Raw genomic sequence first — 13,148 nt, forward strand, 5'->3', positions numbered from 1 at the left:
GCCTCCTATTTTATCTTTGAGAGAATCAGCAACAGTCGCTCTGTTCTGTGCAAAAGGTGACACTGAGGTGGATCCATGGAGCCCGGGTCAGACAAAGTTATCAGTCTCCCTGCCCTAGCTCCCATGGCACTACGTGGCACATGGGGGTCAGGGTCAATCACGAGCATAATGCTCGGTTTCTCTGGCTCATGACACGCTCAGATTGGTTTGTGGAAGGGAGTGAATGAGCTGAACAAGGGACCGGGCTAATTCTTACCCCTGTGATGGAAAGCGCGAGAGGAAATTAATGTTCTGTGGAGATAGTCAGGGGCGGGGGGGGGAACACAGGCATTAAGAGGTTTGGAGGTTATATCTGCCTCATTTTGTCCATGTAATGAGAACAACTTTATGTAAGAAGGGGCTATGCAGTGTTAAGACTGACAGAAAGTCTTGTATAGTTTTTGATTTTCTTTGAACTTTGGAAATCCTTTAGGATGTTGTAGATATATATATATATGTACAATCATGGTTCAAACGACCTTCTGTTGTGACAGTGTTTAATTGTCTTCTGACTGCGAATATGTCATATTTATGCTCAAATCTTTCATCACTCAAATTAAATCCCAACATCCTGGGACTGACTGACAGTAATGGCGCCTTTTTAAAAAAGCTCCACAGAAGCTTCAGTTGTTGTTGCAGCAGAGTTACCTGTGCTCGTTGTTTAGCGAGGTCACACTTGACTCCGCTGTTAACAGAGCGACAGACCATTAAGGCTTGATTGCCATCAGCACGTGCCCTAAAGTGAGCCTTCGCCAGAAGCAGGGGGCAGCATTCATCCCAGGTGGGACGTGTTCATTTCTCTTTAGCTCATTGTCCTTTAGGTAACGAGGGTCACACGAAGTCGCGCATGGGCAAAGAAACAGCTCGTATCCATGATGCTCTGTCTGCGGATCATTTGGTGATGATGGAGCACGTGACAGTAAAGGGCAATCAGGCCTTGAATCATTGCTAATGTAATGCACTACGTGAAAGCCCGCTTCCTATAAGGTGCCGTATCCATTACTTGCAAATTTGACTGGGACGCGCATATTTAAACCTGAAGCATGAGGCATTATAAATGAAGGATTTGCTGAAATGCTTACATTTAAAACTGCTATTCAATCATATGAAAGACTAAATAAACAAAATAGGTGTTTACATTTATAAAACTGAATCACAGCTGGCTTATTAGACAGCATTGTGTTTAATGTGCAGCCCAGAAGTTCAAATGATCCCCTCTAGCTTCTTTGATGTTCTCCACTGCAGTAATGATTGTCATGGCAGAGACTTCAGTACTTGTTATCTGCCACGTGGCTGGGGTAAGCCCCACTCAACGGAATGCATTATGTAAGATCTGAAATAAAAAGGCAATAGGTACATCCCTCTCGGGATGTGGGAGCACTGCCAGGATGAATCATAGCTTATAGCCAAAGCAGAGCACATTAGCTAGTGCCCCATCTAACCAGAGTGCACACACAGACATGGAGAAAAGGCTGGTGGATCTTTGAATGGCTGATGAGCCGTGTGGAAATGAGCCCAGGTTGAGTTTATCGGAGCCAGATAAAGGGGCAGCATCTCTTATTTTGACCTCTATGTTTGCTTGCGAAGCAGAACTGCCTGTTTTCTTATTGGCTGCTCATGCTTTACACCATAAGACTAATTGGATATGTTTTATGGTCAGAAAATAAAAGTTCAGATTTACTGTATGAAGACAGCTTATGATGCTTTTTATCCCAGGAATGCATAAGCATGACACAATGGTTAAACAGGAATTTGGAAGTGGAAAATGAGAGATTATGCTTTTACTTAGTCAACTTTAAAAAACAAAAACCAAAACAGTTTGATCGCTGTGAAAAATGAAAATAAAAACAAAATTCAGTGATTTTGAAGTATTTTAAACTGCGTCTTTATGTGAAATTAATACAAAGACAAAATATTAAATGTTGAAATTAAAACATTTTATAGTTCAAATCTTAAGATTTGAGTCTGTCAACACAAGACAATATTTGGAATACGGGAATTTTTAAGGCTGGGAATAAGACATTATCCTATTATGCCTTGAAAAGGGATTTCATCTCCTCAACAGTGTTTTGTAGGTCTGTCCCCGGTCAGACCCCAGACTGTCTTATCACAGCGCTGTGATTGAACGTGTGCAAAATGAGATTTGTTGTTGTTTTGCTGAAATAAGCAATGCTTTCCCTGGGGGAAAAAAGAGTTGTCTGGTTGTGTTGCTTTGTGTTGTGTTGCTTCAAAATCTTTTTGTGCCACTCAACATTAATGGTTCCTTCATTGATAACTTGAGCTTCAGTTAAGTTATCTATGCCATTAACACAGTCGTGAATGGCTTAATCAAGAATTGAGCTGCCGTTTGGGGAAGACCTCGATGGGGACTGGAGGCGGCTCCCGGGCCTGGCAGATCCCCATGTACTAATGAGAAGTGAAGAAGTGAAGGGAGTGGAAAACAAGGAGAGAGCTGTTTGTTCTAATTTTTGGGGCACAAAAATTAGAACAAACAGCTTGGGGGGGAGCATATATAAAAGAAAAGACCCAGAGGGGGCGTGTTTGAAGGCGTGGTCCTCCAAGTGTTCTGATAAGACTGATGCTCTCTCCGCTTTAGCTCGAAAAAGAATGTAAACAAATTCAAACCTAGTTTCACCTAAATGTAAATGAGCTCCTACACTGGACCATTTTTCTGATCTTTTTTTATATCTGATTTTCTTCCCACACAAGAGTTTTAACTTCCATTTTTTGATGAATAGATGAATTGGGTAGTGATCGCGTGTGTTTTTGGAAGTGTTTCTGTGCCCATGCAGTGATGTCCACTACAGAGTTATAACTGCTTTTAACACACTGTCTGAGTGCCTGAAGATCACTGCCGCTCATTGTAGATATTCAGCTTTGTTCCCCATGTGTAGAGATTTTCTAAATCTATTAATGTTATTTTGTAAAAGGTTCATGAAATGACCATATATTAAAAAAAATCTGCTACAGCTGGATATCACAATATCTGACCTATTTTATGGTGGTTTTCCATTCTTCCCACATTTTTTTAATGAATTCAATTGAACTGTATTGATGTTTTCTGCAGTCTTTCTATGTAAACGTCTACACTGATGCTGCTGCTACTTTAAAAGCTGCCTAACATGAATTTGTGTTTAGTTAAGAGGGCATAAACGGTCCAGGGGGACTGATCTGTTTACTGGTAAAAATACATTTAAAGGCAGAAAAATGGCTTTTTTTTTAATGTTCCTTTATTATTAGTCACATTTCAATTACCTCTAAGATAGTGACAGTTTGAAGGACTGCTTATAGTTTAATCCTTATCTAATACTTATAATGTCAACCTCCCTCGTAAAATTAAACTCTTGCTGACATAAATAAAGGGAAGAACTGAGCCTCCGATTTTGACGTGTTGTCCAGTCAATCTTCAAATGGCTTCATCAGGACATATTTCAGAGTCAGTCATGGGAAGTCTAAATGTTCTCCTCTGCTTGTAAATTGCTTGCTATCGAGCTTTTAAGCAGTGCTGTGCTGCTTTTATTTCCGCTGCAGCACCGTGCATCCCTGTATTACCTGCGAATGCCTTTTCCCTCTTGTTTCACTCTCAATCCTCTTCTTTCTGAGACTCTCTTCTCTCATACATGATGTCATGCGGGAGCAGTGATTTGATGTGATCTTAAGTCTTTCGCTTCAATCCACTTCTCTATTTAGTTTTGCCACAGCAGTCTGAAGTGGTTATGTGTGTAAGCGGGCCTGGCTAGCTCCTGCGTCTTTTCCTCCACAATTCAGATCCCCTTGACTGTAGGACCTCTTAGCGCCCCTTTCCTTACTGTAGGTACCCTCTGTGTTATTACTCGCAGATCCAGAGGCTGTGAAATGGCAGTGAGACCAGATGGGACACGGCACCGCTCTAAGGTTAATATAATCACTGGCCCAACCTTGAGCCTTTTCAGTTTCAAGCGGACATCACTTTATCCGCCTCAAAGTGTAATGTGCACCAACAGTGGGTGTTTACTGGTTTCTGCAGACATCTGAACAAGACAAGAGTGACACACAAAAACCCGCTGAAAATCTACCTTGCGTTTCCCCCTCGTTATGTGTGTGTGTCTGTTTAAAATAAATACCGTGTCACAGCAGATAATTATGACAAGATGGGCAAATATTGGCTTTCATACTAATGAATTCATCTGTAACTGAGAACATCTATTTGTCATGAATATGTCACCAGGTTTATGAACAGCATATTGCCAATTTGAAGGATGATATGAGCCCGGCAAGCCAGTAAATCCAATAAGTTTTCATTTACATTTGTTTAGTGTCTGACGCTCATGTGGGATCTATTTCCTAATGTGCTTGCTTTTAGCTTGTGTGTGAATGTTAACGTAGGTACTAGTATTCAAGTCTTTTATATCACCTAGAATGACAGAAATTGAGTGTGGATGCTTGTACTGATTGATTTAAGGAAGAACTGCATCTCACTTTTGGTTTTGTCTGGAAAGTGCTGGAATTTTCTCAAAAATTTGGAAGAGCAGTGATGAGTTTAATGCGTTACTTTCAAGACCGGTTTTTAACAAGCTGCAGAAAAAGCTTTTGGCCCAGATGAAATAAGACATGAAAATGAAGGAAAAATAAATTTCAGAGCCTTTGTATTACACTAACATTTGCCATAAATACACATTTTCATTTGGACTTCCAAGTGACTTGAAATGATCCTTTTCCATACCCTCACCATGCACCGAATTATCATAAAATTAAGTCACACCTTCTTCTAAATGACTTTGAATCCAGCACTCTCCTAGCTTAGTCTGGACTGGCGGTAATGAATCCAGCATTTATTTCAATTTACTTTAAACCTCAGAGCAGCCGCCACATTTGTATCTGTGAGTGTAACATTTATGTGTTCAGCAGTGACAAGCTTACGCTCTGGGCAAACTCCACAGAGATCAGAGATGCCTTTTTGCGTCACATGTCAGCCACAAAACATTTGAAAAAAAAAAAAGAAGCTCTGAATAGGTGTCTGAGGCAGGCAGAGCACACCCACCCACAGAAACCGTGAAGTGCCAATCTGATTCTCTCAAGGCGCTATCACATGTAGGACTCAGTTCCCTTGAGAGGCGAGGGGGAAAGTGATAGAGGTAGACAGATAAAGAGACAGAGATACTGTAGATGCATGCATACAGAGGCTCAGGAGACTTCTGTGGCAGAAATAGCAAGGATTCATACATTTTAAGCCTGAAGCGGACCTCGCAATGGAAAGAATGCAAACAAACCACAGTTTATGCACTGGTGATCTGTCTCTTTGCTGCATTGAACTTAAGGCGCCATTGGCTCTGCAACTAGTGTTGTTGTAGTGAAATTAAATGTATGGATTTGGATGTCTAATTAAAACAGGCTAAACTGAATTGTCTTTAGTAGAATTGCACATAATATTACCTTTAAATTGAGTAGAGGGGAAACAAGAATGTGCTCTTTTGATAGACTTGTTAAAATAGTTTTTGGTTTGATTTTTGTTTATCTGTAATCAGGCTATTCAAAACACCAAAGGTATATTTAAAACACTGCAAACACTATATCTGGTTTTATTAGTGATTTAGAGATAGTAAATAAGGTAAGAATAGTGATAATGTAAGGCCCAGATCATACAGCAGGTTAAACAGGTGTTATAAGCTGGATGCAACGGCATAATCGTATTTTAGCACGTATTTGATGTATATGAATGAGTTGTGGGATTGAGGTGCGTAAACCCTTCCAAAGGGCTGTAATAGTTTGAGTAATGGCGCATTTTACAAGGCTACAAGAAGGCACAATAATTAATTTGAGTCTGCTTGAGAGGCTCATACTTACTTGCTCCCACCAAGAACACATCGCTGCCAAAAAGCAACAGGACCACGGAGTTGACAAAAACAAGAAGACGAGCCATGCCTTGGTGGATGTATTTGCTCTTCTTAGATTAATGTTAATATTTTTTTTAATGCAAATCTCCTATTATTGAAGGGTTACTAAATTACAGCAGTTCATCTTTTTTGCAACGTGTTGGAATTCCTCTCATGAATGGAGGGATGAGTGAATGAGCTCCTGCTCCTCCTGCTGCTTCTAGCTGAATCGGGCTCGATCTGGTCAGTAAACAGATAACCTGTGAAAGTACGTAGCGAGCCGCGTCCTCAGAGACATGTTGTCTTCATTCGGGTTTTTAATCCCACAAGTCCTTCATCCATGTTCCCGTGCGAACCGAGACCGAGTCTGCTGTCCTTCTAAAGCTGGCGGTTGAAATCGTACACCATCACCACCGACCTCCGGATCATCGATCATCCGGTGAGCTCAGGTACGAGCAGGTCGCCGAACAATGTGATGCTTCACAGCGGGGTCGCCGGTCCCCCCACGGCCCAAGGGGACAGCGAGGGGCTATTCAAATTCAGCACCATGGACAGCGCCTAAGTTTTCCAGTTTCCGCCGAGCCCTCACGCTCTAAGGTTTTTTCCCCCCCCCTTATCTTCTTTTTCTTTTTTCCTTTCTTTTCTTTTCTTTTTCTTTTTCTTTTCTTTCTTCTTCTTCTTCTTCTTCTTCTTCTTCTTTTTCTTTCTTTCTTTTTTTGAACTGTTTACAGCTTCGGACCTGTACGTGTTTATTCACGCACGGCACGCGGGGCTGGTCATCCTGCGGACCTTTTTTTTTTTTTTTTTTTTTTTTTAAAAGCCCCCCCCACCTCTCGCTCTCTCCAAGTAGCCAATGAGACCAGCGATGTTCCTAACACTTAGCTCTTCTGCCGAAGCGCGCGCATTGCACTGATTAATCCTCCACGTGTCATCAGAGGAGAGGAGCAGCTGCACGCCTACCTGTGCGCGCACACCCTCCTCCAGATGCTTTAATATTTCAGCAGCAGTGCCAGGGGCTAATGTTTACCGCAATAGGCTGGCCTGTGCTGTGAGGGAAGCAACAGGGGAGTGAGTGAATGGCAGTACAATGGGACAGACAGCCTGTCCTCCCGTTCTTTCACATGCACTAAACCGCTGATCATAAATACCGGATGATTAGCATTTCGTTCCACCATCCAGCTGCAGCAGGTCGATGTGCCTCTCACCCACCGTACACTGCACAGCGCCCTAAGACACGCCAAACAATCAGGAAGATGAATCACGTTGATAAGCTGAGTGCATTGCCTCATGGGACGAGCGTTTCAAGGCAGATTGCTTATCTACGGGGAATCTGCCAGCCGCACGCAGGGCTACTGCGGTCTTTATTCAGACAAGAGGCAAGAAGTCATCAAATATTTGGGTTCTTGTTACTGTAAAGCAGGGGACGGGTGGCAAATCTTTCAATTACTAGGAATAAAGAAGTAAAATAACACTTACTCACGTACCCTCTCGAAACGTAATCGTGCGTTTAATTCTTTTTCATAACTCTGCCAACTAAATTAGCGCTCTTAACCTTTTAGTGTCCAGTTTTCTGTGAGTCTGAGCAGACGGATGCGACGTTTTAGATATTAGATATGGAGTTGCCATGACAGCTGTCTATTTGTGGCCGGCATTTATCTTCATGAGAGCTCAGAAAAGTGGGTCTATTGTGGTTAGCACTCACTGTATTGACTGTATTCTTTTGTGAATGTTCCCTCAGCATGAAAGTCAATATAAATATAGATGTTTGATGGTAAAATTGAGGACTCTGTGATGAGGCAGAGGTGTGCTGTTGTTTTTCTTTTTCAGCTTCTGCATCAAGCTTAACTTCTTTTCTCTATAGTGTAATAAAAAAGTTTTTTTTTATAGATGTAAAGATTAGTTTATTCAGACCAGTTCTATCTACTATTACAGCTTCAGTGTAAGACTGGAAGTCAGGATAGTTTTGCAGTGATTTGTAAACAATGTACCAAACCTCCTTTAGAGTCTTTTACATAATTTTCAGAGAAGACAGAGATGCTGCTTCACACCAAGCTGTGTCTTACTGTGCTATGCTGGGAATTTCTATTCTTTACCCCCCAAAATCCCCCCTGCAGCCTTTATTTAGTAAGTAAGGAGGTAAAATTTATTTATATAGCACTTTTTAAGACAAGAAGCTATTACAAAGTGCTTCACATGAGAATGTAAAATCATATCAAACAAACAATATAAAGGAAGTATAAAAGCACTACATATTACACACGAACATTACCCAAATGCCTGTCTAATCAGATGTGTTTTAAGCTTTTTTTTTTAAAAAAAAGAAGCCACAGAGTTGATGGTGCATAGCAGGGGAGGTAAACTGTTCCACAGTATTGGAGCTAGAGTTTGAAAAGTGTGATCTCCCTCCGTGGAAAAGATAGAAGACCACTATTAGTGGATCAAACAATCCACTTTGGAGAGTGTTGGAGAAGCTTAGTGATATAGGTGGGGGCCTCACCTCGTAAAGACATAAATGCAAAAGTGAGGATTTTAAACTTATATCTCTACCCAACTGGAAGCCAGTGCAAGGATTTTAACATGGGAGCGATATGGGAGAATTTATTAATGTGGGTTAAAAGCCTTGCTGCAGCATTTTGGACTACTTGGAGGCAATTTAAGGAAGCCTTAGACAGACAGGAAAAGAGTGTGTTACAATAGTCTAACCAGGGGGAGATGAAGGCGTGGACAAACATCTCCAGTTCAGCTTTGGAGACAATAGTCCTAAATTTGGCAATATTTCTTAAATGAAAGAAGCAGGAGTGGGTCACTGATTTAATATGAGAGTCAAAAGACAGAGATTGATCAAAGATTATCCCAAGATCAATCTCGAGCCACTGCTCGAGTCCACTAAAATGGATCTCAAATAAAATTATAAAATCCAGAGTGACATTCCAGCACAAGCTTCACTTAGATTCACTTTTAAACATCTAAAAATAGCCGCTTGGCATCTTTCTTGGCCTTCAGACAACATTTCTGATGGCTAAAGATCCAAATGGGACAGGCAAAAAACAAAACAAAACAAAACAAAAAAAAAAACATCTGAAAACAGGAGACAATGAATAAAAGGAATTAGATCCCAAACAGTTGAATGTTTAATACTTGGTGATTTGGATTTTATTTAATCTATGGCAGTAGCTTCCTGCCTTTAAAAAATGTTACTGTCTCCTGTAGTGACTTTAACCCATCACAGGTGAAATGAAATCATGCTTTGTGACTTGTTTTATGTAACCAGTGCCAACTTGTGCAAACTAAGCCTGTTTTTGTGTGACTTGGGCCCCATCTACAAATTATGCCACCAAAAATGTTCACACTTCACTGTCATACTGTCCTTCCACTGATACCTCCACTGGTGTAAATTCATTTTTCAGATGAGCAGCGTCAGTCAGAAAGGTGAAAATCAAACTGTGTTTTCATTAATCTCTGTGGATTTCTGAAATGTGCAAGTATGAGTTTGACTTGCCATTTTCCAGGCAGTCAATCGTCATGGTTTAACAAGTAAACGGGACTCTTGTTAACCACAAAATATTTTTATATTTTTTCAAAATTACTTTCAAATTAGTTGTTTAAAATTGCAATTCTGACTAGACTTCACTAATGTTGGACTTAATATATTAAGTGCTCTAAACTGTTTTTATCTTCTTGCTTAAACTTGAAAAATTCACTGTGAGTGCATTGTACACATTTCCAATGTAAATTAAAATTTACAGTATACTGTGAATGATTACATTATGAGGTGAAGATCAGTGTTGGCAACTCAGTTGGTGGAATGTATGTGCTGTACAATGAAACCGTACTTTGTAGTGATGATTCTTTTGCTTATAGGTTACAATGAAGATAAAAAAAAAACCCTACAAAATCAGACCCAGGCAACCATTTTAATACTATTTGAGCTTTAATAACTAACTTCACAGTTCATTTGTCTTGTTGATCGTCATTCACACTGACTGCTTCTTAGTGTATATTTTCAAACTCATTATGAACTGTTGACTGTTTTCTGTCTACTCTCCGAACTTGTGGTAAACTCACTGAGATTCATTCCTTATACTCTGAAGAAAGAAAAAATGGCTTTTACAAACCTCTGGCAGTATTTTTGTACCTTCACGTAACCAAAACATCTTTTTATGCAGGTGGTGTCTTAAAAGGCTCATTTTAATAAATGCATGAAATGCAGAGAACCTTTTAAAGGTAGAAGGTCACTTCACACCTTGGCTCCCTTTTGAAACCTATTTATCTCTCTCTCCTCCTCTTTACTTTGAATTCTTCTCTGTGCTATTAGGTCTACATTTAGTTGAATAAAACTTTCAGGAAGCATCTCTTTAGCATCCCGGGGTTTAAAGTCCCTAAAGGAAAGCATCACTTGACACGAGGAAGACTTAAAGTGTTAATTGCTTGGTGTTCAGTGGCCAGTAAAAGGACTTTATGAGTAATGAGATGTCAGGGACTTAACAAATGACAGCAGACATAGACTCTTTATTGCTCCGCCAGGTTATTTTCAGATACTTGAAGTGTAATATTAGAAATATTGCTATGCATTAAAAGTTTTTTGGCTTGGGTATGAAGCAGTTCTAAAGTTAATGGTTATTTTGTAAAAGGACATTACAAAACACTCTATGTAGCTGTGGTAGTAAATTGCTGAATGCTATTAATAATACTTAATAGGAACACAACCCATAAATATTGCATGCAATTTCCGTCTTGTTGTTTTTTTCTTCACATTATTAGAGTATGTTCTTTGGGACGCCAGTCAAAACCAATTACACTGCTAAAATAAAATAAAATAAAATAAAATAAAATAAAATAAAATAAAATAAAATAAAATAAAATAAAATAAAGGAACACTATAATCAGAGTATAGCATGTCTGTTAAACCTATGGGTTGATCAGTTTCAGCTGTTTTAGTGTTTATGAAATGAACACCAGGACTAGAGTGGCAACAATGAGACAACCTCCAAAACACGAATGGTTTTACAGGTGGAGGCTGCTGACATTTTTTCCCTCTGCATCTTTTCTGTTTTGTCTTTAGTTTTGCGTTTGGCTAGTGTCAGTGTGCCTAGTGGTAGCAGGAGCTGATACCTGAACCCTACAGAGGTTGCACAGGTAGTTCAACTCCTCCAGGATGGCACATCAGTTTCTGTAGGAAAGCTGCATGGGGCAGTGGAAGGTCCTTAACCAATCAAGAGGACTGGTACCTGCTTCTTTGTGCAAGGAGGAACAGGATGAGTCCTGCCAGAGTTCTACAGAATGGCTTCCAGCAGGCCACAGATTTGAATGTCTCAGACAAAACAATCAGAAACAGACTTCATAATGATGGCCTGAGGACCCAAAAACCTCTCGTGGGCCTTATAGGGACCGTGGAGCCCAATTGGCCCTAAAATACCAGACTTGGCAGGTCCTCCACTGGCACCCTATGCTTTTCACAGATGACATGATGACAGCAGGTTCACCCTGAGCACATGTGACAGACATGAAAGGGTCTGGAAGAAGATATGGAGATGTCTGCAACATCATTTAACATGACCTTTTTGGTAGTGGGTCAGTGATGGTGTGGGTAGGCATGTCCATGGAAATTCTGACCTCCACAGGCGATGGCACCCCAACTGCCATTAGGTTGGGGAAATCCTTGGGCTGACTCATTGTCAGACCCTACACTAGTGCAGTGGGTCCTGGGTTCCTCCTGGTGAGTGACAATACCTGGCATCATGTGACGAGATTATGCAGGCAGTTCCTGGAGGATGAAGGAACTGATACCACTGATTGGAACCAATGATCACCTGACCTAAGTCTAATAGAAGGACATTATGTTTCAGTCCATCCAACACTTTCTAAGTGTTTCTTTATTTCATTTTATTTTATTTTTTGAGCTGTCTATATACATAAATAAAAACCATACAATCCTTAAAGAGAACAGATATGGTGACAGCAGGGGTTTAAAGATGAACACTGGCATTGCACTGTATTTTGAATAAATTAAGATGCCATGCATCACATTACATACTGTAAGTTGACAGCAATGTGAGTGTTTTACGTTCCAGTAAAATGTGTATGTACTTATTAGGAGTTAATTATTCTATCGATGCTCCCAGAGGTGATCGGTCTCTAGAATAATGCTCCTGTACAGGCAGAAAGTCTGCGAGAACATTAAGTGGTTACATTTCAGGCCAACATTATCCAACATGATCCTTTACTACTTTTTATTGCACCAGTGCACATATAATTACATTTCCCTGTAGTTACTGGTGCCCTTGAACACGTCCACAGTGCACAGTTACCAAATACGTCTGTACATTGGTGTGGGTGGGGTTATATTTTTGCGTCATGGTTTTACTGTTTCCTACAGTAAATTAATTGACACAGACTCATATATCAGGAAAAATAATAAATCTAGGAGATGGTTTCCTAAATCCGTCCCAGTCAATCCAAAGAAAGGAAGCAGACAGTCATAAATTTTACCCCCTGTGTGCCCATTTCTTTTGTTTTTGGCTTCATCAAAGAAAATTCCATTAACAGCAGTGGTCTGTGCATAAGCCTTTATTTGAGTCAGCTTGTTGTGTAGATCTTTAAAGCACAAGCTGCTCTCTTTTCTTCTCCCAACCCCTTTATAAAAATGTTTTTTGGTGCCTGATACTAGCTTCCAATTTAGACAGAAAAGGTGGATTTTTCTTCTCCAGATCATTGAAAATATGAATAGAGTCCTTCTCAAGGACACTGACATCAGCAGTAACAGCCTTATATGCCACATGGTTTTACTATGCATGAAAGCAATCTCACTCACTCAGACACTCTGAAAAATGTGACACTTTTAAAAACTATACTGGCCAAATGGACTTTCAGCAGAGTTCATCAGAGCTGTTACATAATATATCAATTGTCTAGGTCATGAACAGTGCAGAAGACTGCTCGAGTGACTGAAATGTAATGGAAATAATGTGCATTTATGAGTGGAAGACTTAGATCACTTGCCTAGAAGTCATTTATGTCGATGTTGCAATACATAGTTTCCTGTACCTTTGCAGTTTCACAGTTGCCACTGCTATGGTTCTTACTTTAGCATACAACCTTATCATTGTTTTTAAAAACATTTTTTCTATGAAAATAATATAAAATTGGATTCTAAGAAGACAATTCTTTTATGATAATAATACTTTATCAATAAAGTCAATACAAGGGATTCTTGTGTGGGTGCAGTTCAAGAAGCGATGCATCACTGTTTCATTTACA

At 40.0% G+C, this 13,148-nt stretch overlaps 1 protein-coding gene across 2 annotated transcripts in view; it reads right to left on the reverse strand.

Moving 5' to 3' along the window:
- fndc4a (fibronectin type III domain containing 4a) overlaps positions 1-7,895 on the reverse strand; it is a 38,626-nt gene extending 30,731 nt beyond the window's left edge. The window contains exon 1 of one of the 2 annotated variants that reach the window (XM_042226563.1): positions 7,368-7,895. Coding sequence is in view for 1 of the 2 variants with exons in the window: in XM_005914384.3 (XP_005914446.1) it covers positions 5,863-5,938 (76 nt within the window). In the remaining variant the exon portion in view is untranslated. Of the gene's footprint in view, positions 1-5,862; positions 6,698-7,367 lie in introns of those variants that run through there. The other variant, XM_005914384.3, reaches the window with a different exon arrangement.
- Positions 7,896-13,148: the final 5,253 nt, after the last annotated feature.

Source organism: Haplochromis burtoni, unplaced genomic scaffold (assembly GCF_018398535.1).
Source record: "Haplochromis burtoni strain Fernald_Lab_line unplaced genomic scaffold, NCSU_Asbu1 Contig_8, whole genome shotgun sequence".
NCBI lineage: Eukaryota > Metazoa > Chordata > Actinopteri > Cichliformes > Cichlidae > Haplochromis > Haplochromis burtoni.